Here is a 23,361-nt window from a genome sequence, read left to right as displayed (position 1 = left end):
TGCAATGTTATACAAAGAATATTTGTACATGAATTCTTTGCATGTGAAGTATATTTGAGGAGGATGAGTTAAGGTAGTATTTGTGCTCTATTTGTGTACCCTAAGGAGGAACACAGGGCTGGAGGGACCAAAGAAACTAATCCTTAATATTCACCCCTGTTCAGGGCATAGACATTCAGTGCCCACTGAGCCACTGCTTGGTGTGACCCATGCATTGCAAGTCACAAAACAGCTCCCACCACTTGAAACAAACTGAAAACTATTTAAGATAAAGGCCAAGAAATCTCCTCAATCACTGAACAGGAGAAATAAGTGATCTGAGATTTGTAATTACACTTGCATTTCTTCTCTGCTAAACAAGAAATAAATCTTCACAGCAAGAAATAACCTTTGTGCTTAGGAAAAGCTATGAAAAACAGCAGCAAGAGGCTGGCAGGCATCTCTGAGTGTTTGTGGGAAGGGATAATGTGCTGGCTGCATAGACTGGGGAGTTTTTGATTCAGAGTTGATGAGGTCATTGCTGGGTACCTCTTCCCCAGGAGCATCTCTGAGCTGGGTGAGACAGGCTGAGGCTGCCCTTAGCATCTCTCCTCCCTCAGGGAGGCTGAGGGAGCATTTGCCTCTCTGGGCAGGAGCGGGGATGTGGGCAGTGGAGCGGTCACTGAACACAGCTCTGCCTCTGGGGTGTGTTCACCCTCCATCCCCTTCCCACTGTGTCTCTGAAGGAGCAGGGCAGCAAGGACACAGCCCAGGAAGCAGACTCAAAAATGTTCCCAGAGTTTTCCTGCCCTGGCAGAGAGTATCAGCAGTATCAGCTCTCCTGCTCCAAAGACCCACAGAAAACACATTTCTGATGGGGCTGTAAAAAAGTTTTTTAAAAAAAAAACAACCACCAAGCTCTGAATGCAGTTTCCTGCAATAACAGACAAAAATTCCTGTCACCTCCAGATCTCTTTGTGCATTCTTGGTACAATCTGTGAATTCATCACATCGCTCATAACTCTTGTACTCGTTGTCTCTCAGGACCTTGTAAAAAAGCCTCCATCACCCCTCCTACTGTGTTTACATCTGTTTGATATAGCTCATCTGTTGGCAGTAACCTGCTCCCAGTTTGGCTAACATAAACCTCTGCCAGCCCGACAGCACAAACTCTGCAGGCACGAGCCTCCCTTGCCTGGGCAGCAGAGCTGCCACCAGGGCTCTTGCTGAGATGGTTGTGCTGTGCTCTGAGCCCTGTGGAGGTGCCTGGGCCTGCAGCAGAGCCCTATGGACCTCCTGTTGTCCTGTCTGTTCCAGGCCCTGGGTGCTTCTCAACTTGGAACCACATCAGGGCTTGGGTTATGTTTTGGCCTTGCTGGTCAGTTCTGTGCTGCAGCACAAGGTGCTGCTTCCAGGGGAACCCATTAGAGGACTCAGCCCTTCATTTTCCATCATAGGAGTTATCACAAGTGCTGCTTGGGATGCAGCTCGCTCCAGCCTCAGCCAGCCCATCTCCCTCTGGCCCACACAACATAAAGTTTCACTCCATGCTGTCTGGGAGAAGGAAATCCAGCCTCCCCATCAAGCAGTCCATGGAGGAAGCCTTCCTCTGGTAGTGCCTCAGCACCCACAGCTGTGCACACCCAGCTGACACTCCAGCTTTGTTTCTCCACTGCCCCTAAGCAGATAAATCTCTGTGCTGGGAGACTTTACCCAACCCTCAGTGGCCATGATACGGTGTGGTGCCCATGGTCAGAAAGGACTGGATTTGGACAGTTCCTACCAACCCTAAGATAACTCTGTCTCAGCTTCTCTCTATTAAAGGCATGAAAAAACTCTTCACATCTATTCTTAAGGAACATGCTAAGCCATACAGGCATTTTCCTCCCCTACCCTAGCAAAGACCCTAACTTCATCCAGCTTATGGCAGCCTGGATTGCAGCCAGGGACAGCAGTCCTGAACTAGGTTTAAATACCTTTTCATGGAAAGGGACAGTTATAATTTATCCTAGCTTCTAGTTAATTTAGACACATTGTAATGTACAAGTTCAGATTTTGGATCTTCACTCACTTTGCCCAAGCAATGTTTTTATTAAGCAGAATGAAGCTGGCAATTTCCAGATTTCACAGTTTAGTAGTGTACCTTTTAACACTGACTGAGAAGGACTGTATTTTTCAGGCAAGAATGCACCTGCATTTACAATCATTTCTCAGTGCAGACTCATGGACCAAAGAGAGGGTCAGATATTTAACAAAGTTCTTATCTCTTGAAGCGCTCCCCAGGTGCCTGTAAGAGGGGCAGACCCCCCTGCTGAGGGCACAGGGTCCAGATGTTGGTCAGGCAGTCATTCCCTCCCTTTGGCAGGATTTTCTCCTTTGTACACTCTGTTGACACATTGCCAGACATGGAACAGATCCATCTTGCAGTTTGGGGGTCTTCATGCAGAACACTGCAGTCTGATTCAGGAATGGCTGATTTATCTCACTTCCACCAATACTGTTGAAACAAATGCTGAAAAAAGTTTGTGTTGGTTATTTCAGTCTGTGCTTATACAAGTGGTCTTAGCACTCAAACCAAGAGGATTCCAGAAAGCAGGATCTTCTCAGAGTTTACTTTCTTGAAGGAAAAGTATTTTGAAGCTCTCGTAATGCAAACATTGTAGCATACAGTAGACCCTTGAAATTCAACTGCATCTGTATCACAACCACAAGAGCTTGAGTTTCTGTGCAATCCACTACAAATTAAAGCAGAGCCCTTTCTGGAGCACTTACCTCCTCCTCACACCCTTGTGTCCACTGCATACATTTTGGAGGTGGCTGTTTGCGAGGAAGGCAAATGCACGTTGGTTACAACAGTCGCAGCTGAGGAATAGCCTTTCCTCAAGGAGTAGGCAGGATGGAATCTTCCAGAACTGCTCTCTGTGAGGCACAGGGAGAGAAATAGGAACTGCTAATGAGTGCTTGGTGACTTGCAGCTGCAAAGTTTTGTTATTTAGGGAAAGCAGCACTCCAAGATGTGACATAATAACAACAAACTTTATGCCATCCTTACACCTCAGGTCCCACATAAAGACCTTGATGTGCTTTCTAGGGCTGCCTAAGACTATTCCCATTTCACAGGTGAAAAGATCACCCCTGGAGATGAGCAACCATGCCAAAGGACTTTCCCCACCCTGTGCACCTGTAACACGCCCTGAGCAATGGCTCTGTCCCTGAGCTGTGCCTCAGCCGTGCTTCCTCACCTCTGAAGAGATACATGCAGCAGGTGAGCAGGGACCCGGACAAGAAGCAGCCAAGTGACCCCGCCATGCCAAGCCAGCAGGACCAACCAAACTTGTACTGGATGCCCAGGAAGATGTTGTGGAAGAGCAGAGAGGAGCGCTCCACGTAGACATCCACGGCGTACCACACGGAGCCCGTGATGCCAGGGAGACCTGCAGGGCAGAGAGAGGGGCCATGCTCAGAACCATGGGGGATCAGATCTAAAGCTATAGCTGCAGGGTGGGAAGACTTTCCTGGGATGGCAGGTTTTGGCCCCTTCTGTACTCTTCACACTGGCTCCTGCTGCTATCCTGTGCTGCCAGGCAGAGGCTGCACCTCTTGGCTTGGAACTCAGACACACTTCCAGCAGACTGGCAGCACTCAGGTTTCTGCAGCAAAAGGCAGGAAGCTCCTTCCCTCTCAGCTGCTTGTAAAGTTGTCTCCAGAATTCAATTTTCTGACCTGTTTTAATTTTCAGAACTTTGATGATGCTTTTCAGACAAACTTTGAGAAGTGAATTGGAAGATGCTTAAAAGAGCCTCTCAATGTGTTTTTACATGTGCTCCCAGTGGCTGGGGTGAGTCATTAAATCTGCTTAGACTGAAGAAGAGGTAGCTGCTTTATATTGGCATAAAGTCAAATTATATTATTTGGTACCTAGTTGGCTATTTATCTTTGTGTTTAAAATTCTCCCACTGTTACTGGCTGTAACAGCAAAGCACCTCAGCCAGTTGGGTATTTATCACCTAGAAGGGACAGACATGTTATTATCCTTTTATTAGAGATCAGCTGCAGAGATTTTGGGCTGAGTGACTTGCCCAAGGTCACACAATCTGTGGCAGAGCCAGGAACCAAACCAGGATGCCAGGACTTTCTAGTCTTTCAGCAATTTGTCTAGAGACCTACAGCAAGGTGTCTTTGCTGCATCAACAACCTCAACAGCTCCACAGTGAAACAGCCATAAGTGGAAGTCAGTCAACTCGAAGCCAACTCACCTGGATCAAAACATGAACTGAAAGCAGATAAACTCAACTACATGCTGTTTGAGGCAGGTGGTGAACAGAAGAAGCTGCATTACATAAATAAATCAAATGATTTATTTATTTAATCAAATTTCCCCCAACAGAAAATCACCAGACAAAATAAAAGAAGGCTTTTAATGCTTCTCCACTTTGCTAAAGCGTGTCCTATACAATGGGAACACAGTGGGGAAATACCTGCAAGGAGCAACATAACCCCAGCCACCAGGCAGATTCGCAGCTTGATGAGCGGCTCATCAGGAAGAAATTTCACACAATCCAGTCCCAGGACCAGGAAGAGAAATCCAAATCCTGACAGGAGGTCTGCTGTTATCATCATGGCTCGGGTCAGGACCAGTTTCACTGCAGGACAAAAGCAGATCATTCCAGTGCACAAGGAATGGAAATGTGAGCAGGTAATGGGGTCAGATCCCACAGGAACAATTTTTTTTTTTTTTTTGTGGTGTTCAGCTTTTTTCAGATTCCCCTGGGAGTAATACCTGACTGAGAAAAGAAATGTGCCTCTAATTATCTGTCACTGAGTAGAACAGATACTCTTAGTCTACACTCAAGTATCCCCACCACTTGCAGAAACATCTCTGACTCTTACATACCAGAATGCTCGGCGTAGATGGAGTCATACTCATCACAAGTTTGGATCCCATCAAAAACATTTGTGACACATTCCCACCACAGACCACGGCATTTTGTACTCACCTGTGGATTGAGAGGACAAAAAAAGACCATAGGTTAAAATATTCACCAATGCAGCAGGTGGTTGCCTTAGCCCTTTCAACAGAAATCCTGGTCCAGTTACAATGATGGTAAACCAGAGCATTTAGCTTGAAGAGAAAAAGCAGAACCATGGAGGAAAAAGACAACATTTTCTATGTTCCTACTAATGCTTTTACATTAGAGCAAAAAAAAAAAAATCACACTAGACATTAGGAAAAAAACCTTTGCCTACTAGTCAGGATAAAAATTTTTAAGGAAATTTCTGGGAGGAGCTGGGGGGTGGCTGACCAGAAAGATCTAAGAGCAGGTTTGCTCACTCATTGCCAAACTCTTGTCTAGGCTGAGCTGGGCAGGGCCATGGACCAGACACCCCGAGATTTTGCTGCCTGTGCTCCCCTTCCTTACATCATCCTCCTGATGGCTAAGGAGCTGCTGAGAGAGTGGGAGAGGAGTGCAGAGGAGTCTGGATGTGAGCCCCTCTGCAGACACCTGGGGAGGGCTGCCCCCAGATGACTCTGCTGTAAACACTGGTTGGAAAACCAGAGGCAGCCGGTGCTGATCCCGGCCCTGGGGCTCCCGCTGTGCTGCCAGCCATGGGACCACACGTGGCCAAGCCACAGTCATCACTGAGACATCCAGACTGGGGCAGGCGAGGCAGCAGCATCGTGCTTAATGGTCTCCGCTGTCCTCGAGCCGTAGATACCATTCCCAGCCCAGCCTTCCGTAAATCACTTTAATATGGGAGGCATTTCCATTACCAATGCAAATATGGCAACAAGCACCTTTAAAATATTCCTGGAATTGCTCATACGAGGAGCAGAGTTAATGTCGGTGCAGCTTTGGACTCCAGCCCGCCCACTTCTGCCAGCGACACCCACTGCAGTTAATGGAAAGAGAAACTCTTCCAGCAAATGAGTTTCACGCAGGGGAAGGGGACCAGGCTTGCTTGGATGATGCAATAAATTCATTTTTGTTGCACTGTGTAAATCACAAAGCAGATAATAACATATCTTGGACACATAATAAAATCTTATTCAGGATGTACTGAGGTCTGTAGCCAACTGTAATATTTTCTCCACAGCACAATGTCTGAGCCAAGCTGTGCACCTCCTCTGTGATACTGCTGGATCAAAGGGGAGGAAAAATGACTCGCTACTTCAGACTGGCAGAAGAGATGCTATTTTTACTTGAATGAAATAATCTACATGTTTTGTTTCATGAGGATGAGAAGCGCTCAATGTTTCTGAGAATTTTAGGGCATATTTAATGAAAAATACGATGAAAAATGAGAAGCAGTGATGGAAAAAACTAATTTCATTGAATCAGTGCTTTTCAGAAGAATGGGGTCTCATAAAACAATTTGCCATGTTTACATTCAATGTATTTTTACCATTGTCCTCTTAATGCAGTTGCAGGTCCTCGTCTGTCTTAACTCACCACTGCTCAGGCTGTGCTTGAAATTAGCATATTTTTATTAAATTACATTTTGTTCCACTTGTGTTTATATGATTTCTCTTTCCTCCCAAACCACCACAGGCATATTTATACTACTCTGCATTCAGCTAATCATGTCACTTACTTCCTCACTTGCTGATATTATTACTGTTTTTTAAATGTTACAAGCAGCATCTACATCTAAGTTATTTATAAGGAGACTAACAGGATTCCAGGCTTTGTCACCCTCCAAGCAAAACAGAGGTCTTAAGCACAACAGTTATGGTCTAGCTTGTGAAATAACCCCCTTCCCAGACTAACAAAAACTTGTTTAATGTTTTTCATTTCTTGGGATGTTTCAGTTGTCACTACTCCTGCTACAGTCAGCATGGGCAAAGCAGGAGCCAGCCCATCTCCATACAGCCAGTGTGCAGCCAAGGATAACTGTCCTATTGCCTGGTGCAGGAGGGATAGGAACAGGTGTCACTGTGGGGACCTGTGGCTGCCCCGAGCTGCTGCCGAGCTATTCTGGTTTCTGCTGCCAAGGGCCAACACTTGTTCCCCTCTGCTTTGTGCACTGTTGATTCTTTTGGTTGTTAATCTGCTCCCAAGCCACCCTTGAGCACCTTCCCTTGTGCTGACAGCACAGACCTTCAGGCACACGGGAACTCTCTGCTGTAAAGGGGACCTGGGTCAGGGCATGGGCCATCATGTGGGGACATGGATTTCCCCGTCCCATGGCTGGACTCCTGCACCATGTTGGTAGCACTAATTCCCCATCACCTCTCTCCCCCTACAGCAGATGTGCTCCAGCTGAGGACTCCAGAGCAGCCAAACATCACAGCCAGGCTCCTCATCCCGCACTCAGATTACAAAACACATTGCCACGACCTGCTTTCCCTAACACAAGTATGCATGTAAAACATGAACTGCATAATGACTGTAATACATGTAATTATATCCTATGCATAATGTATAATTAATATTAAAATAATTCTCATACAGAAAAAAAGGAAAATTACAGAACAAGCACACGCTTCTCCTTCTGGGGAAAGCGGAGAAGACAAACACGTAAGCGCTGTTAGTCACAGTGTTTTACCGCACTCTGAGAAGGTGCCAGCAGACAATGATTACAAGCCCAGCTTGAGAGTAAAACAGGCAGCATTTAACAGTAGTGGTGATATTTATAATCCACCTGCAACAGGGAGGGACTGTCTGCACAATACAGCACTCGTTGAGAAGCAGATTATGGGCTTTTTCCACTACAAACCACCACAAAATTTGACCCAGCCCTGTCCTGATGCTTCACAGGGAGTCACTAACTTAAATAACTCTCTGTAACCTGTTGTTTCTCAAGGGAGGTGAGGGGCTGTGAAAGCTGAGTCAGGGCCCCTGCAGCCTCTCCGGAGGCCGCTGCTCCCCGGTCTCTTCTTCCTGGGATGCTCCTCTCCAGTGGGACCACAGGAAGGGCTCCATCCCCCCCAGCTGCGGGGGGCCAGGGTCAAAGCCAAGATCCAGCAGCTGCGGAAGGATGGAGCTCCTTTCTCCTGGAACCAAAGTTGCCCAACTTACCCTTTTTCCAGCTGAAAACAGGAGTCACTGCGGACTCTAGCCTTTCTGGCCGTGGACATTCCCCTGTTTAGAGAGGCGGTGAGTCATTAGGGTCATTAAGATCAGTGGTCAGGTATTAAGGCTGGGGGCGTTTTGCTCCATTATTTAATATTCACACTCAGAGCCGGAATGTGAGAATAGTGGTTGCTAATGACCAAACTGGGTGTTAATGGAGCACTTCGGACAGCCCATCGCAGGTGCCTTTGCTCCAGGATGACAAGGTTACAGAGCCTCAGGGTAATGGACCAGCTCTTTAGGGGACTCACTCTGCTCAGGAGCTGGGCTTCTCTCATCTGTTTTGCCTACAAATGGACTCCCTTGGCTCTTCTGAGTATACTGATACTTTCATCTGAGTACTTTCTGAAAAGAATCTGAAATATCTCCCAAATGAAGAGTCACGTCCCATCCAGCATCACTGGGGGTACTCTATTTGTCCTGAAAAGAGGCTCACTGAGCAGATGTGCTGACCACCAGGAGCTGCACCACACTGGATCATAATTTTGGCACTCACATCCACCTTTCAGGGTTTCTGACAGTTGGAGTGTCAGGATTTCTTGCGGCATAGAGAAAAAAATGCTTCATTGTAATTAGTTTTACTCTTCTTTCCTTGGATAATTCACCCCTTCATGTGCTACAGCTAAATGCTGCATTGCAACCACTGAGTGCAGAAGAGCTCATGGTTTCATATGCTGGATAGCAGATAGAAAGTTTCCTCCTGATAGATTCAGCCAAACTTTCTGTCCTGGAAGGTGTTTCACCTTCACAGCCCAAACAATCCAATTTTCCAGAGAGCAGATTCCTACACTGTGGACCTGCAGCTTAAATGTACAGAAATGAATGGCTGTGCTGGGAAGAAAATTACAAATTTGCAGTATTAAGTGCTGGAGAAACAGTGAGTGATGATTTTGGGCCTGGAGTATTTGGGGCACACCTTGCCTGTAAGCAGCAATCTGCGCCCTTGATTGCAATTACCTTTTGCCAATACCTTTCTCTAATATGAGAGTGCTACTGTTCACATGAGTTCCAGGAGATCTTGAGTCCCCATGCTCCTCTAAAATTTCTGGTAGCCCTGTAGCTCAATGGCTGGTCAGAAAAAGACTTGAAGAGCAGTTGTACATGCTGGATGTCTCTACCAAGTCTGAACTACAGAATTAGAAACATCTTCAAAACATCCATGCAGGCTGGAGGTACAGGATAACTCTTCTCAAGTTCATGCACATTTAAAACTGAGCCTGTAGATCTTTCCTGAACTTACTAAGTAAGAGCACAGTCTGGATAAAAAAGTCTGGCAAAGAGAATTTCCCAAAATGCCACTTTTCTCCTGCTCTTGCCACAGTAATTATTTTCATTCTCATCCACTTTCATCCAGCACAACAGGGAGAAAGAACATGAGAGTGGAGTGGAGCAATTATACCAGGAACAAACTCTCTCTAGCACACATTGGTTTTGGTGATCAGGCTCTCCTCATCCCAGTCTTACCTCCAGGGAGTCATCAGCATTCACCATCCAGCAGTCTGTCCAGGTAGATATTATCAAAAATGCAGCAGAGAAAAAAGCACAAAAGAAGCCCACATATTGGAGGAAAAACTTCATGCCAGCAGGTGCTCAGCACACCCAGGGGAGCATGAGCAACAGTGCCCAGCCTTGTTCCCAAAGCCAGGATAGAGACAGAGTATCAGTGTGCCAGATGCCCAGCAGTGACCATGAAGAGCAGGACCTCCTCTCTCGTGCAGGTGCCATCTGGTAGTGATGGCTGCAGGGGCAGTGCTCACTGCCAGGGGTCAGGAGGGGGTGAGAGCGCCCACGGGAGCTGCTGCAGCCAATCCGCCCCGCCACAGCTCCTGTCATGCCTGACTGAAGAGAAATGGGGCTGTGCAGAAGGGACAGGCAGGTAACTGCAGCCCTGGGCTGCCAGGGCAGGCAGGTATCATGGCAGGTTTTGTCAAAATAGAGATTAGAAAAAAAACAATCAAAACTTGTTCTACAGGGAAGAAGTCCTGAGCCTTGCTGAGGGACACAAAGAGGAGCTCTCATATGCACACACACACACATTTATTCCTGTTCAATGACTTATGCTTTATCAGGGAGCAATTTTAAAGTGTCTTGGTGTAGATCCCAGGCCTCTTGGTTGTTACCCTGTTGGTCTCTGGTGCAGTGATGCCCTAGTTCAATGCAGAAATGTCACCAGGGAGGAAAAGGCAGCAGTCATGGGTCTTCAGAGCCTACATCCACCCCCATCCCAGATACAGAACTCTATATCCTGAATTTAAATCAAACCTAGATATCTCTCATGCCCTAGGTCTCAATTTCCACAACTCCCATGTGGAAATCTCGAAGTTTTCAGACTAGTGCCAGTCTGGAGGATTTCAGTTGATTGGAATTTCCCTACTTGCTTACTCTGGAATTTCCCTTGCTTACTTACTGCAAACCGCTGTTTTCCTGCCGGGCTCTGCAGGTGAGCAGGGGTCACACAGGCTGCCAGGGGCAGAAGGCTTGGGGCTCTGTAAGAGGCTTCTCAATGTCTCCTCTCCTTCAGTGCTGAGAACGCCATCAGGGCTCCAGAGCACCTTTCAGGAAAACCAAATGAGTGGGACTAGAAATTCCTCCCACCCCAAAGGTAAAAAAGCACAGAAAACATCGCATCCTCAGGGGATCGTTATTTTTGAATATAAGGAGAAGCAGTAACAGGCTGAAGACCTGCCTTGAATGGGCAAATATTCAACACAGGGCAGAGGAGCAGCCTCCTGCTCTGTGTTCAGCTTTGCTTCCCAAGCTGCTTGCCCGAGCTGGCAGTGTCTGTCATCTGAGCTGTCACCTCCAGATGGAGCCAAGCGGCACCTTTACAGCACTGCTCAAACTTCTGCTTCGCTGGGATTCCCCTTCAAATACCGCAGCAATGAGAAGTTTATTCTTACAATAGATAACTCGTATAATTCCAATCATAACCTCATGAGGCAGTTCTGATGACAGAGATCACAACTTTTACCCTCGATGCCAGGCTCACTCCACTCCTCAGAGGTCACCCTGTGGATTAGGTCCTCAGCACATGTTTTGGGAGGCTTAAGTGGAGAACAGAAGTCCCAAGTCATAAAGCCAGGGTATGCAGGAGGCTCTTCTGCTTCAGCTTTCTACTTTCTGTTTCCTAATTCCATTTGTAGAAGTTGACAAGTGAGGAACTTTCCTTCTTCCATCTTTCCCAGATGCAGGTCTTGATGTGGTTATGCGGATATGATGCTTTCTACTGAATTTTCTGGTATCCAAATGGCTGGATAAATCAAAGAAACCTTCACAATTTTCACCTCATGGCTTTCTGGGACAAGGGGAGCTTTGTGTTTTCAACAGGTCTGACCCATGGGGACATGGCAGTGGCCACACAGGTCCCATAAGGGATCATGACTTTCATTAGCACATATATGTATCACATATGGATTACACACATGTTGTCTTAGATAGCACAATGTCATTATAGTGCAAGGATTTCATATCACCAGAGCTTCATACCTCCTTGATGTTTCTCTCAGGCAGCTCCTCCAAGCACCGACTGTTCCTGGTCCTTGCAGCAGACATCCAACTCCAGAGCCCACCAATCCACTCTTTTATACCACTTGCTCTTATTGGCTACAGTGTGGCCTATTAAGATCAGGCCAGCTACTAATCTTTAGTAATTAGTCCAGCTGCAACTCATTGGGGGATAAGATTACCTTCTCTACCACCTTCATTTACCCATACTCTATCCCCCTACACATACATATGTGTAATCTATACAGATTACATTTGTCTGAGACAGGTACTGAAAATACACATCTTCCTATACTTGTATTGTTCTGAGTTCATTAACCTCTGTCTGCACCCATTTTTAAAAAGCATCCTGGTCAGTTCTTATTAATGGCAACTCAGAAAAAGGGGTGTGGTGAGATAGAACAGGCCTGAAAAATCTGAGACAGCCCTCTCATAATCAGCATTAATGTCAAGACCAGAGTTTAACAGCAACAGAGCCAGGATTAACCAGGAAATTTATTATAGCCATATGAAATGTATTATAGCCATATGAAATGTATTATAGCCATTGCCTTCTCCTTCTGTCCTGTACCCAAATGCAAGCCACTTTCAGGGAGGATTAAGCCCAGTGGAAAGAAAGGGCACATTTTCTCTTATTTGGTGCATGGTGGAAGTGTCTCAATACGAGCATGGCAGAGGTAGAAAGTGAAAATCTCCCATGTTAATAGCCAGAGAGTGTTTCTAAGCTTTAGTGCTGGGCACATCATACTCTGTTCTTCCAGCCCAGTCCATGAAATGCCCATGGATGTCAGACCAAGAGGCAAACTCCACCAAGGGGTGGAGGCAGCATGTGAGGCACCAGTGCTGCCTGTGCTTCACTCCATCTCCCCCCAGCTGTTATTGTAGTCCTGGTGATGTCTTGTTTACTTTCCGCATGCCCAGCAAAGTGTTGCTGTCCCAGATCCTTCCAGCTCCCTGTGTTCACCTTCCCTGCAGGGCAGGGCAGGTGAGTGACCCTTCCTGGAGCAGGATGCCAGTGCTTCCCTGGCCATGAGTCACTGGGGGCAGGAAGTGGCTCCAGCCATTTGCATCTAGCTTGGGGCTCTGGAGCATCCTGGCCTGGACAGCAGAGCACATCAGGATCCTCCAGTTTTCCCTGGTGTAAGGCTGCTCTAAAGTGTGCAACACATGAAGATGGTTTGTGGCTTTTCACCGGGTGGAGAGACCAATCCAATATCTGGTCCTTCTTTAGGTCTGTGTCTTCAAACACAGCCATAGAATCTGCTGTAGTTACTAGAAATAACTAGAAATAACAATATTCTTTATTTAATAGAAAATGGCAAGGTACATGTTTAATACTCTTTATTTAGAACAAGTCAGCATCTTCTTGAAGCAAAGTCTGTAGCAGTTTCTCACTGTGGTCTGCTTTCCTAACTTGCATGACAGATGTCCCCTCAGCTTCAGAAAACAGCTCTCCCAAAATAACCTCCCTAAATGCCTTTGTATAGCCCAAAACCTGGCTGACATGACGCAGGGTGGCTTTCCAGTGAATTTGTAGGCTGTACTACATATGCTAACTGTGCTTTGACACTAACCAAAGCACCAGGGTATTTGATTGTCAGAGCTTGGCCTTGTCAAGGTCTCACTCTGTGTGGTATCAATGCAGCAATGTAGGAGTTTTATCACCTTTGCTAATGTAGGAGTTTTATCACCTTGACTACACTCAGTCCCAGCTCAGGGACAAATCCACCATGGATCGATTGCTTTTATTACTCATTAACACAAGGTGGTCTGTGCTCTACGTTAAAGCCAAGCTATTTGTGTTAGAGAAAGAGTAACTACTGCCAGTCTCGGGAGGTGGTTGCCACCAGTCTACTGACAAAACCATTTTCAAAGCAACACCCCCCTGAGGTTGCAGTCCTGTGAGCACAGAAGGGTGGTTCTGCCTTTACTTCCTCAGTGTCTAATATACAGTGTAGCAAAGGGCCTGGAGCAAGAAGGAAGTGGTGATGCTGTGCGTTCATGCATGGAATACAGACCTCTCTGCAAACAGGCAAGCAGCCCGTGACGTGACTTGTGTTCAGGGCCAGGGGCTTGTCCAGCAGGAAGGGATCAGGAGTCAGAGGTGATGGAGATCTTTGGAAGGCGTTTCCCTAAGAGCCCTTCTGCTCCATGGGCTTGTCTGCCCAACCCTTCCCACTCCTTCCTCCTGGCTGTACCAACTCCATTTTCCTGCTTCACACAACACCATCCATGGCCTCTAAGTGTGTTCATCTCCAGAGCAGAGCTCCTTGGATGTGAGATGTGTACACAAATAAATTACAGAGCAGTGTGTAATGCGCCCCTTCAGCCATGATCATACAGCCACAAAACCTTGGGATTTAGCTTGGCTTTAGCTCAGTAACCCCAAGGAAAATAGTAAGACTTCTGAGCAGCCTACGATTTTTCAAGCAGGCAACTTATAAGATTAAAGGAAAATAGGAAAGCAAAGGCATGTTCTAGTAGATGAGAGCTTAAAGGATTGGTAAGTAAAAACTGTGTTTGTACCTCTGTGTGTGGTTGTGTGTGTCTGTATATTATACACACAGATATGATACTTCCATACACTCCTTTAAAACAGTTTTTTTAGTCTCTACAAAGCAATAAATGCTAAAACAAGCATTTGATTATAGTCTTTTCAGGTTCTCAAAGTACCATCTTCTCCTCAGTACAATAAATTTTGTTTTATGGCTGCCTATGAAATCCCACACCTGAGAAACACATCATCTCAATGATGTATTACTAACCCCACTTTAGAGCTGGGGAAAACGAGGCCCTGACTAAGTGCCTTTAGATCGAGAGCGAGGAGTCCCGCTCCTCTTTAGCACCGGGGCAGGACTCCCTGCCTGGGCGTGGTAAGATCCCTATCACTGAAAACGTGTGTGACCACTCGGCTTTCCTGGGAGCCGCCAGAGAATACGCGCTGCCCTCACTGCATACCAGCTGCACGCAGGTGTGTTTTGGCAGAGGAGCTGGGTAGTGGATCAGACACACCTTTTCTCGGCATGTCACAAGTTCCAGTCCACAGCCCTCGTCTCCAGGCACCCCGGGGGCTGTAGATGCCCTGCCACGTCCCTGCGGAGTCATCCTCATCCAAGCGTGCCTTTCCCAGCATGAGCCTGAACTTTCCCGTGCGCTGATACCAGGGTGATTAAACGCAAGTGAAGCACAACTTCCGAGCCACTACCAGCATTTGTGCAGGAAGGAGAGGGAGAGCAGCATTTCGCTCTCTCCAGAGTAGCAGAGAAAAGCACAGGAGGAAGGTGCCGCGGTGAAAGGGCTCTGCGTCGTGTCCACGCTCCTCAGAGACACCTTAGCGCAGGGGAGGGGCTGTAGGTGCGCTTGGCCCTGCAGAGCTCTCCTGGCTGGAATCCAGCCCCCCCTGTGACTCACTTCACAAGAAACATCCGCTTCAGACCTCTGTGCGTCTCGCTGATACTCACCAACCTGTTTATCAGAGTGACGAAAGACCCTCTAGGAGACTCATCGAGAAAGGGATGAAAGTAACTAGGGGGTTAGAAATGCACAGTTTGGTAACAGGATGTTTGGTCTGCTATAAAAAGCCAAAGAGGACAAGATCTGAGGCTCGGAGAGAACAGTTGCTGCTGTGATTCACAGACCGTGAACACAGGAGTTTTGAGATCTGATTAGACGAGTGAGGGCCAGGTTTGGGTGCAAGATCGGCAAGGAGTTTCCCTGCAGAACTCTGGGCTGTGACTGTCTTAAAATCAGGGTCTGCCCACTTGCCTGCCTGACACACTCAGTGTCCTGTCTCTCCTCCACATCGGAGTCTCTCTGTGCACTAAGAAAGCACAGCATGTCCTTTCCCTCTTTCTTTTACCTGCCCCTATTCTGCCCTGGTGGTCCCGGTTCACGAAGGGCCCGGTTTCTGTTCTTTAAGATGTGTTGTTCCTCACCCACGCTCTCCCAGAGGAGATCATCCCTCCCCTCTTTTCAGGCTTAAAGCTTCATTTGCACCTTCTTTGTCAACAGCACAGGGCGTGGGCTCGCCGAGCGCTCCCGAAACACCCATCGGCAAAGCCTCTGCGTACATCGGGCTTAAGGGAGAGTTTCACCAGCGGGGACACAGCTGTGAGAGAAACACCCCCATCCTCTGACCTCCAGCCAGATAACTGGGGTTTTAAACTCCCTCCAGGCACTGAAATGTGACCTTGGGTTTCCAGTGTGCTCTCCCAATGTCCTAGCGATAAAGGGTGTGTTGGAAAGTCCGGGGAAGAAACTCCTTCCCTCTTCCTCTGCCAACACACAGCTCTGCTTTCAGTCCAGATGGGTCTTGCACTTAGCCAAGGCTTTTCAAGAGTTTCATTTCCTTGCAGGCATTAGAATAACTGGCTACATTTACATACTCTTTAAGTGTTTAACTCTGGTCCCCACTGAAAAAAACAGTCACGTGTGTCAGGGCAGGGGCTACTGAGTGCTTCAGAATTACCTGGCTCTGATTTATTGTCTTAAAGAGGACTGACCACATTGAATGTCAATACTAACAAATCCCATCCTTCTGCTCCTCTCCATTTCCAGAGAAAACTACATGTTGGAAGATGGTTATAGAGGACCAACATACCTCTAGAGGATGCTGAGCAGTTGTTAACTGTTTCTGGCCTGTCATGAGATTTCCTACAGCACAGTAATCTGTGCATCTTGAATTTTTCCAATGTCCAAGGACAGCACAAATAGGTTTGGTCTTATTGATCCCCAGAGGAATTCCTAGCAGCATGTGAAAGGAACTAAGTTCAGCAACCTGAAAAATACGCGAAACTTCATTTCCTAATCTTTGCATTGCCCCTAACAGCCTGATCTAGAAATCTGGCAAGAATTTATGGCAGAGCCTTTCTAGGAAGGACACTGGATCACTTTATCTTCCCAGCACTAATTATCTGAGATGTCATAAGGGCTTAGGAAAAGGGCAGAGGTTGTGATCCAGGCACAAAAAGATGAGACATAGACATACCCTGAGATGAGAATCTTTGAGTAATTTCTAAAGTGCTGAGTACAGCTCAGGCTTTTCCTTGGTGTGAAGGCTGCCCCCAAAACCAGACTCACAGGTACTTGATCTTGATGGCTCACTTGGGCAGTGGTTGGGCAATGTAAATGGTGGAAACTCTGACTTCACAGAGGTAACCCTGTCTTCAGGACTGTGTGAACAGCAGTTCCTCCAGAGGACCTCAGATGTAGTCATTAGACATCTTTTCCCCTCCCCATCCCTTTGTACTATCATTCCCATGCCTCCCTCCTCCCTTCATCTGATTTCAGCAAGAACAACCTGAGGTTATTCCAAAGAGGAAAATTTTTCAGTGGTGATTCTGAAGATGATCAGATTCTTGCCAGTCTCAGGAAGTTAATTTCTTAACTAGGGTATCAAGTTCATAAATGAGCATGGGCACCATCCATCACTGAGTTCCTGGTGGACACTTGGTAAGATTTGGGTAGAAAAGTGATTCTTGCTATAACTGGTCTTAGAGGATCATGACCAAGACCTTGCAAGCATCATCTGGAAACGCATTTAGAAAACTCTTCCATGGATGGTACCAGGGATGATTTTTATCTTGTCAGGACCTTGGTGCACATCTCTCATGGCTCATTCACTGAGCATGACACTCACACACACAGAGGGATCTGCCTCGCTCTCAGTCAGCCTGGGTCTCACTTATTCTCCTTGTTTCCCCTCTCAGTCCTCCAGCCCTGGGACCGTGACACCAGGAACTGCTGTGCTCCAGGTGTTCCTAGTGGCACATGGTGGGGAAAGTGGCCACACCTTGTGGCTGACCCTTCTGACAGGGCACACTTTCCATCTGCCACATCACTGCTGAACCTCTTTCCTAGATGCCTCACCACACCTGTCCCAACATGACACCACGATTAGTTTCATACATTTTGAAAATGACATTTCTTGTTGATATGATGTAAAGCTACCCTCTATCTACAATATTTAACTCCCTGCTTTTCCCACCATTACCTCTCTAGTACTATGAAACTCATTGTTTCCAGGAATTTGATTGCATCTGACTTTTGTTTTCTATCTGGCCTCTGGTACAGAATGTCCAGTGAAAGAACAATATTAAAACAGAAAAACTGAAAACAAAATAAATCCTACCTTATGGGTCAAATCTCTTGGCCTCCAGGGGTTGGTTTTCATGCCCTGGAATCTCTATCAGAGCTTCCAGTACTGCTTTGGGAAACAACACATGAGCAGCCAAGTGCAGGACCACCTTTATTCTTTGGCAACACACTGCCTTGCACAGGCAAGCCCTGAGATCTGAGAGCTGTGGGTAATGACACACAAAATACAGCTTTACACATGCCAAAACCACTTACTTACAGACGAGAAAGATTCCAGTGTTTTTGGGGCATTCTGAGGCACAGTCTCTGGCCCTGTAGTCATTTGTTAGTTGCTGATTCAGAAGAGAAGAAAAAACAAAGGTAACAGGTGAAAACTGAGAAGCTGGGGAGGAGACACGATTCCTTTCAGAGTCCTCACGAGAGAGAGGTTTGCAGGAGAAGTCAGGAGTTCAGCCAGCCTCACACAACTTCAGTGTGTTACATGTAAACACATTTTAGCTACAGCCAGATGAAATCCATCATGTGAAGAGTGGAATTAAACTACTCCCAAAACTGTAACCTTATTAAAACTGGTGGGAAAATATGAATGTTTGAATGACTGCAAGAAGAGGGTTGATTATTAGCTTGGTTTATCTCCAGATGATTAGGAATTCCAGGTCATGTCTGCTGACCAAACATAGATTGGTTTATGCTTGTTCTGTCTCCAGTATTTGAGAATGAATAATTTTAAATCGTATTTTCAGATTAGATTCCCTGTGTGTAGTCAGTATCAAATAAATCCTGTCAGTCCCTCCAATGGATGCTCCCTCCATCGACCACAAATTTCAATACCAAGGAGGAAATCTGAGCTTTGGTCCTGGAAATGATGGTTTCAATTCATCTGTGTAGGTAAAAGCTCTGGTTTTGGTGCTATTCACTGACCTGTGGTTTATGGGCAATGTGAGTCATTTGAAAAAAGTCTTTTCCAACAACTTTTTTGTAAAACTTTGTACTGAATGGCAGCCCTGCAGGAGTGAGCAGCAGATGAAGGGTTAAACTTTCCTTGTGCTGTTGCCCTCTCCAGCCCTGAAAGCTGTGATCTTTGGCTGCTTCAACTGCTACCATGGTCAAACACAGTCTGCCTCTCACTGCTGACCAGGCTGGACACAATCCTGACTAATCCCAGGGAAGATTTGCAGAGGTCTTAGATCCTCCTGACATCTGGGCAAAGACATCTGGGTGCTGCCTGCAAAACAGAGCTTGGAGCTAAGGTTCAGCAGAGGTGTTTCCCCTGGGTGGATGGAGGAGTAAGTGGGAGAGAGAGAAGAAAAAGCAGCCTGCAGATAAACAACAAAATCTTTTTAAGGTTTTTCTTGACAATATAAACCTGAGCTAAACACATGTGGTCCTACAAGTCCGCCCTTTTCCTCTAGAACCTTGGGGACTTCAAATGAAACAGCAAGTCACAGGGTTCAAAAGAAACAAGGTGTTGCTCTTTCCTGTGAAATACAGAGTAAATCTGCAAAACTCCTTCCTGTAGAATGCTGCAAGTGCCAGAAGTTTAAAAAACAAACAGCTGAATTTATGGAGGGAAAATCGAGGGAACAAAATTAAAGCTAAAAGTACTGGCACCGGCTCAAGGTTTATTCAGACATGGATCAGGGCAGGCTATAATGCATTTTGGGGAAGGATCACTGTTCTTGCATTATTTCCTGGCTCTACAACCAGCTGCCACCAGCAACATGGACTGGAGCACTGTTGTCTGGCCATTCCCATTTTCTGGTCTAGTTGTGAAGCTTGTGCCTTCACTCTGAAACCAGAGTAATGCAGCTGTGCCTGCTCTGCACACCTGCTGCTCTGCGCACCTGCCCATACTCATAATAACTCACAATCAGATGTTTACCCTTATACATGAGTTTCAGCTCAAGGATGAATTCAGGGGAGTCTGGGGACAAGCTTTAGAGTATGCAAGGACAGAGAACCACATATGAGCTTCCCAAACACAGGCAGGCACAGTGAGACCTTCCCTGAAAATTGTCTGAGAGAAGAGGAAACCAGGCTGCTCACCTGCAAGTCCTGGCAAGTGTTGAAGCTTGTTTTTGCCAGAAAAGGAAACAGGTATCGTTTACTACCCACAGAGCTGAGATCTGTGCTGAGTACAGCGCTGAGGCTGCTCTCTGACTCACACCCCCCAAGGGAGTGACATGACCAAGGTGTTGAGCATTTGGCCGGTGCAGCCAGGGCTGTGGCACACGAGGGCAATCTCTCTGAACAATTAGAGAAGTCTCTCTACCGGCAGACAGAAACACCCCAGTTTGATTTCAGGGACTGTCTGTACACACACCTCTTCTCACTTGGTCATGCTGTTGTAAAGGACAAAAATTCAAGTTGCCTGTTTACTTAAGAGCAGGCCAATCACTGAGGACTGTCACTAGGGGAGTACCTTTAGCCTAAAGAATACAGAGGAGATTGCAACATCTTGGATAAACCTAGGTCTCTCAGCTGAGATTAATGATCTGAAGGAATGGTATTTCCCAAAAGTCAGGTATAAAAACTACGTGAAAATAGAGTGAAAACTCTTTGTGAGTTTCAATGGAAAAAAAAAAAACCAAAAACGAAAACAACAAAAGAACCTCAGGCAGAGGAGGAAAGACGGTGATTATGAGTAAAAAGAGGGGGTTTTTTTGCCCATTGAGGCAGAGCAGAAAACCATCCAAGAAAAGAAATCAGATATTTCATGACTCAAAGAAAGGAAGTTCAGAAGAGGAGACTAGGTGCTCTTAGGGATAGTGTAAAATCCACTGCAAATTCCAGAGCACTGAGAACATTGATGAGTGATGAAGGGGAAAAGTAGAGTTTCAGTGTTTATCTTGCTATGTAAATTCCTTGTGATGATTCCACAGAAATAGTTTCTGGGTTTTGAAATCTTTCATGAAACATGAATAAAAAGTATCAACCTCAAATTGTCCCTAGAAAGCAAAATACAAATTGGGCGTTTATGAGGCTGGCACTGAGCATGAGGGGACTCTGTAAACTCTGTGTACAGATTGTCAGGGATGTTCAGTGGTCAAAGAAGCACTGGCAACTTGTGGTGCAGCCTATTAGGGCTGCAGGAGGTCTGAGAGCACATGGATGTGTGTCCTTATTGCCTTTCACTGGCTTTGTTTGACCCAAGGCCACTCTGTCACCCAGCAGCACTGCCCAGTGCAGTACCATCAGGGACAGAGCAGCAATGGGATGGCTGCACAGCCCCCCAGGAGCACAGCATCCATCTCCAGGCAGGTGTAGGCTGCAATCCCACAGTAACCTTCAAAGAATATTGCTATTTCCAGTCTAAGTTCCATATCCTTCTGGAAGGGGAAGACTGAGCACGAATGCTGTCCTACAGTATGAGCAAGCGGTCAGACTCACACTACACAGTTTTGGCACAAACTGTCCCCACAGTGCCACCAGGATAAATTCTAAGATAAATCCTAAGCCAAAAATTCCCAAGGACACAGTGGCCATGAATTTTGGTCCATCCAAGAGCTAACAGCATGGTCAGGGTGCTACAACTTGCATCACATGCTGGTGCATGCATTTTCCCAAGATCTGTCTTGATGTGCCTCCCAGTACCAGTGCAATCAGATCATTGGTACCCAGGACTCCTCCCTGTACTTTCCTAGAAGGTTCAGTACTGAAGTCCAAGACCTTCCCATCCCTCTTTCTGTTCTCCCTCCTGGCTGCTCAGAGCCTTTAGAAAAAGGATCTAAACCTCCTCTAAGTGTCTTGGTAACTTTTAACCCTGTCCAGAGCTGACCTTGCATTGCAGGAGGCAGTGAGGAGCTGCCCAGTCTGTTGAGGTAGGGGCTGGCAGGAGGGTCAGGAAAGGGGTGAGTCAGTTCAGTGCTGAGAAGCACCAGGAACCCTGGACATTCCTTTGCAGATGGACACTGCTGGACTGAAATGACTCCGCAGATGTCAACGATCAAATCCAGACACTTCTAACCCTGCTCTCCTCAGGTCCGTCCACATGAGTTTCTGTCCTGCCTCTTTACCAGGCAAGGGATTGTTCCTCACAGGAATCAGCTCCAACAGCCAGCACCATGCTGGTTTCCCTTCTCCCCATATCAGAGTTCTTCATGAATACACAGATAAATGCAGCTACTTTGTTATCTCTGCATTGCCAAAGAAAACTTTGCTGCTTTCTTCTTCTTCACTCCCAGAAGTATAAAACTGTGGTCCACAGCAACACAGGAAAACACCATTTATTCACATGCAGAATCACAGTTCCCTAATCCTTCAAAAGTGAAAAAAGACATAACTGGAAATGATTGCTACCAGGCAACTGGGGTGGATTTCATCACAGCAGCACTGCTGCCTGGACATTGGAGACCCGCAGCCACAAGTGTTTTCAGAGCAAACCAGCCTTGCTTTGTCTCTGGCCGGCGGAGCAAGATTGCCGTGGCTTTTCTCCCCTTTGACCCCCCTGGCATTGCACAGGACTGGTCAGGTAATCACGAGTCTGTTTGTTTATCTGTTTGCAAATCTCAGGAAGCAGCTCCAGCAAAATCTCCTAAGTCATCAGAATGAAGCAAAACACAGTGTCAAAACAATGCAACCTCATCCCTACCTCCAGCAGGACCTTTATCAGGAATTATCACCTGTTTATCTCAGAGTTTGGGATTACAGCAGGTACAGGCTGAAGGACCCCTCCATCCAGCCTGTGGTGAGGGCGGGCAGCACCACCCAGCCCATGCTGTGCCCTCTGAAGGAGACATCATTTCCTCACTTTGCCTGCTATGATGCATCAATATTCAAATATTCGTGCAGGAGAAAGGGAAGCTAGAGTAACCAGACAAACACACACCCAAGACAGAGGACACTCCTTCCTTGTCTGTAATCCTGGTCTGTTCAATACACCTTAGCAAATCGCTGGAGTGAAATTTCTCCCAGTAATGCAGAGGTGTACTGTCCCTGTTAAAACGGTGGGTTCAAAAGTTTGGATTTGTTCGTGGATGATGAGTGTTTGCACAGCTGCCTCTCTGAAAGCCCTTCAAAATCAGAGTGCTCATAATTCCCATGGCTGCTCTACCGCCTCCTCTGTGGCTGGTTATCCCATGCATGTCCAGGAGCCAGGCAGCGAATCTATCGGGGGAAACGTCCCACTGCTTTGCCTGGCGGCACTGAGGGGGGCTGGGGACGGGGGTCACACACACGGGACAGGCGGAACTGGCACAGCCCTGTCCCCACTCCCCTGTCCGCTGTGTTGGCTCCGGGAGGAGCGGAGGGAGAGCTGCAGAGCCAAGTTTACAGCTCCCGCGGGTGAAGGACAGCAGCGGGCTGCCAGTCCCAAGGAAGGCGAGTGGTGGTTCGCGCTCCCAGCACTCCCAGCTCGACGAGGGGGCAGACCCACGGGCACAACCAGTGCACCCTTTCGAGGTGCCAAAACATCCAGGGGTGCCAACGCAGTCCCCGAGTGGGGGACAAAAGGGATCATTCCTCCGTGGGGAGGGGCAGCGCGGGGCAGGGCAGTGAGGAGCGGTGCGCGGGGGTCAGCAGCGCTAAGGGAGGGGGTCACTCCCGGCCGCGCCCGGGGCTGCGCGGTGCGGTGCGGTGCGGGGGGGGGGGGGTCACCGACGCTGAGGGAGGGTCACTCCCAGCCTCGCCCGGTGCTGCGCAAGGGTGTCACAGGCCCTGAGGGACGGTCACTCCCCTGAGGGAGGGTCACTCCCGGCCGCGCCTGGGG

The 23,361-nt window shown here is 47.3% G+C and overlaps 1 protein-coding gene across 3 annotated transcripts; it reads right to left on the bottom strand.

Moving 5' to 3' along the window:
• Window positions 1–2,051: 2,051 nt before the first annotated feature.
• CLDN16 (claudin 16) lies at window positions 2,052–21,120 on the bottom strand. 3 transcript variants are annotated; one of them, XM_018912949.3, is made up of 6 exons: window positions 17,914–21,120; window positions 4,874–4,976; window positions 4,458–4,622; window positions 3,222–3,413; window positions 2,752–2,898; window positions 2,052–2,491 (listed from the first exon to the last, which is right to left on the bottom strand). In XM_018912949.3, exons 1-5 carry the CDS (start codon window positions 17,974–17,976, stop codon window positions 2,759–2,761), a joined length of 663 nt encoding a protein of 220 aa, XP_018768494.1. In that variant the 5' UTR covers window positions 17,977–21,120; the 3' UTR covers window positions 2,052–2,491; window positions 2,752–2,758. The 3 variants fall into 3 exon arrangements, with proteins under 3 accessions (XP_018768494.1, XP_018768495.1, XP_009087392.1); XM_018912950.3 differs by lacking the exon at window positions 17,914–21,120 and adding an exon at window positions 17,689–17,861; XM_009089144.4 differs by lacking the exon at window positions 17,914–21,120 and adding an exon at window positions 9,519–9,751.
• Between the last annotated feature and the right edge of the window lie 2,241 nt (window positions 21,121–23,361).

The sequence above is a fragment of the Serinus canaria genome, chromosome 9 (assembly GCF_022539315.1).
Source record: "Serinus canaria isolate serCan28SL12 chromosome 9, serCan2020, whole genome shotgun sequence".
Taxonomy (NCBI): Eukaryota; Metazoa; Chordata; class Aves; order Passeriformes; family Fringillidae; genus Serinus; species Serinus canaria.
The sequence above is the reverse complement of the archived record's forward strand: the minus strand, read 5'-3'. Positions and strand labels throughout refer to the sequence as shown.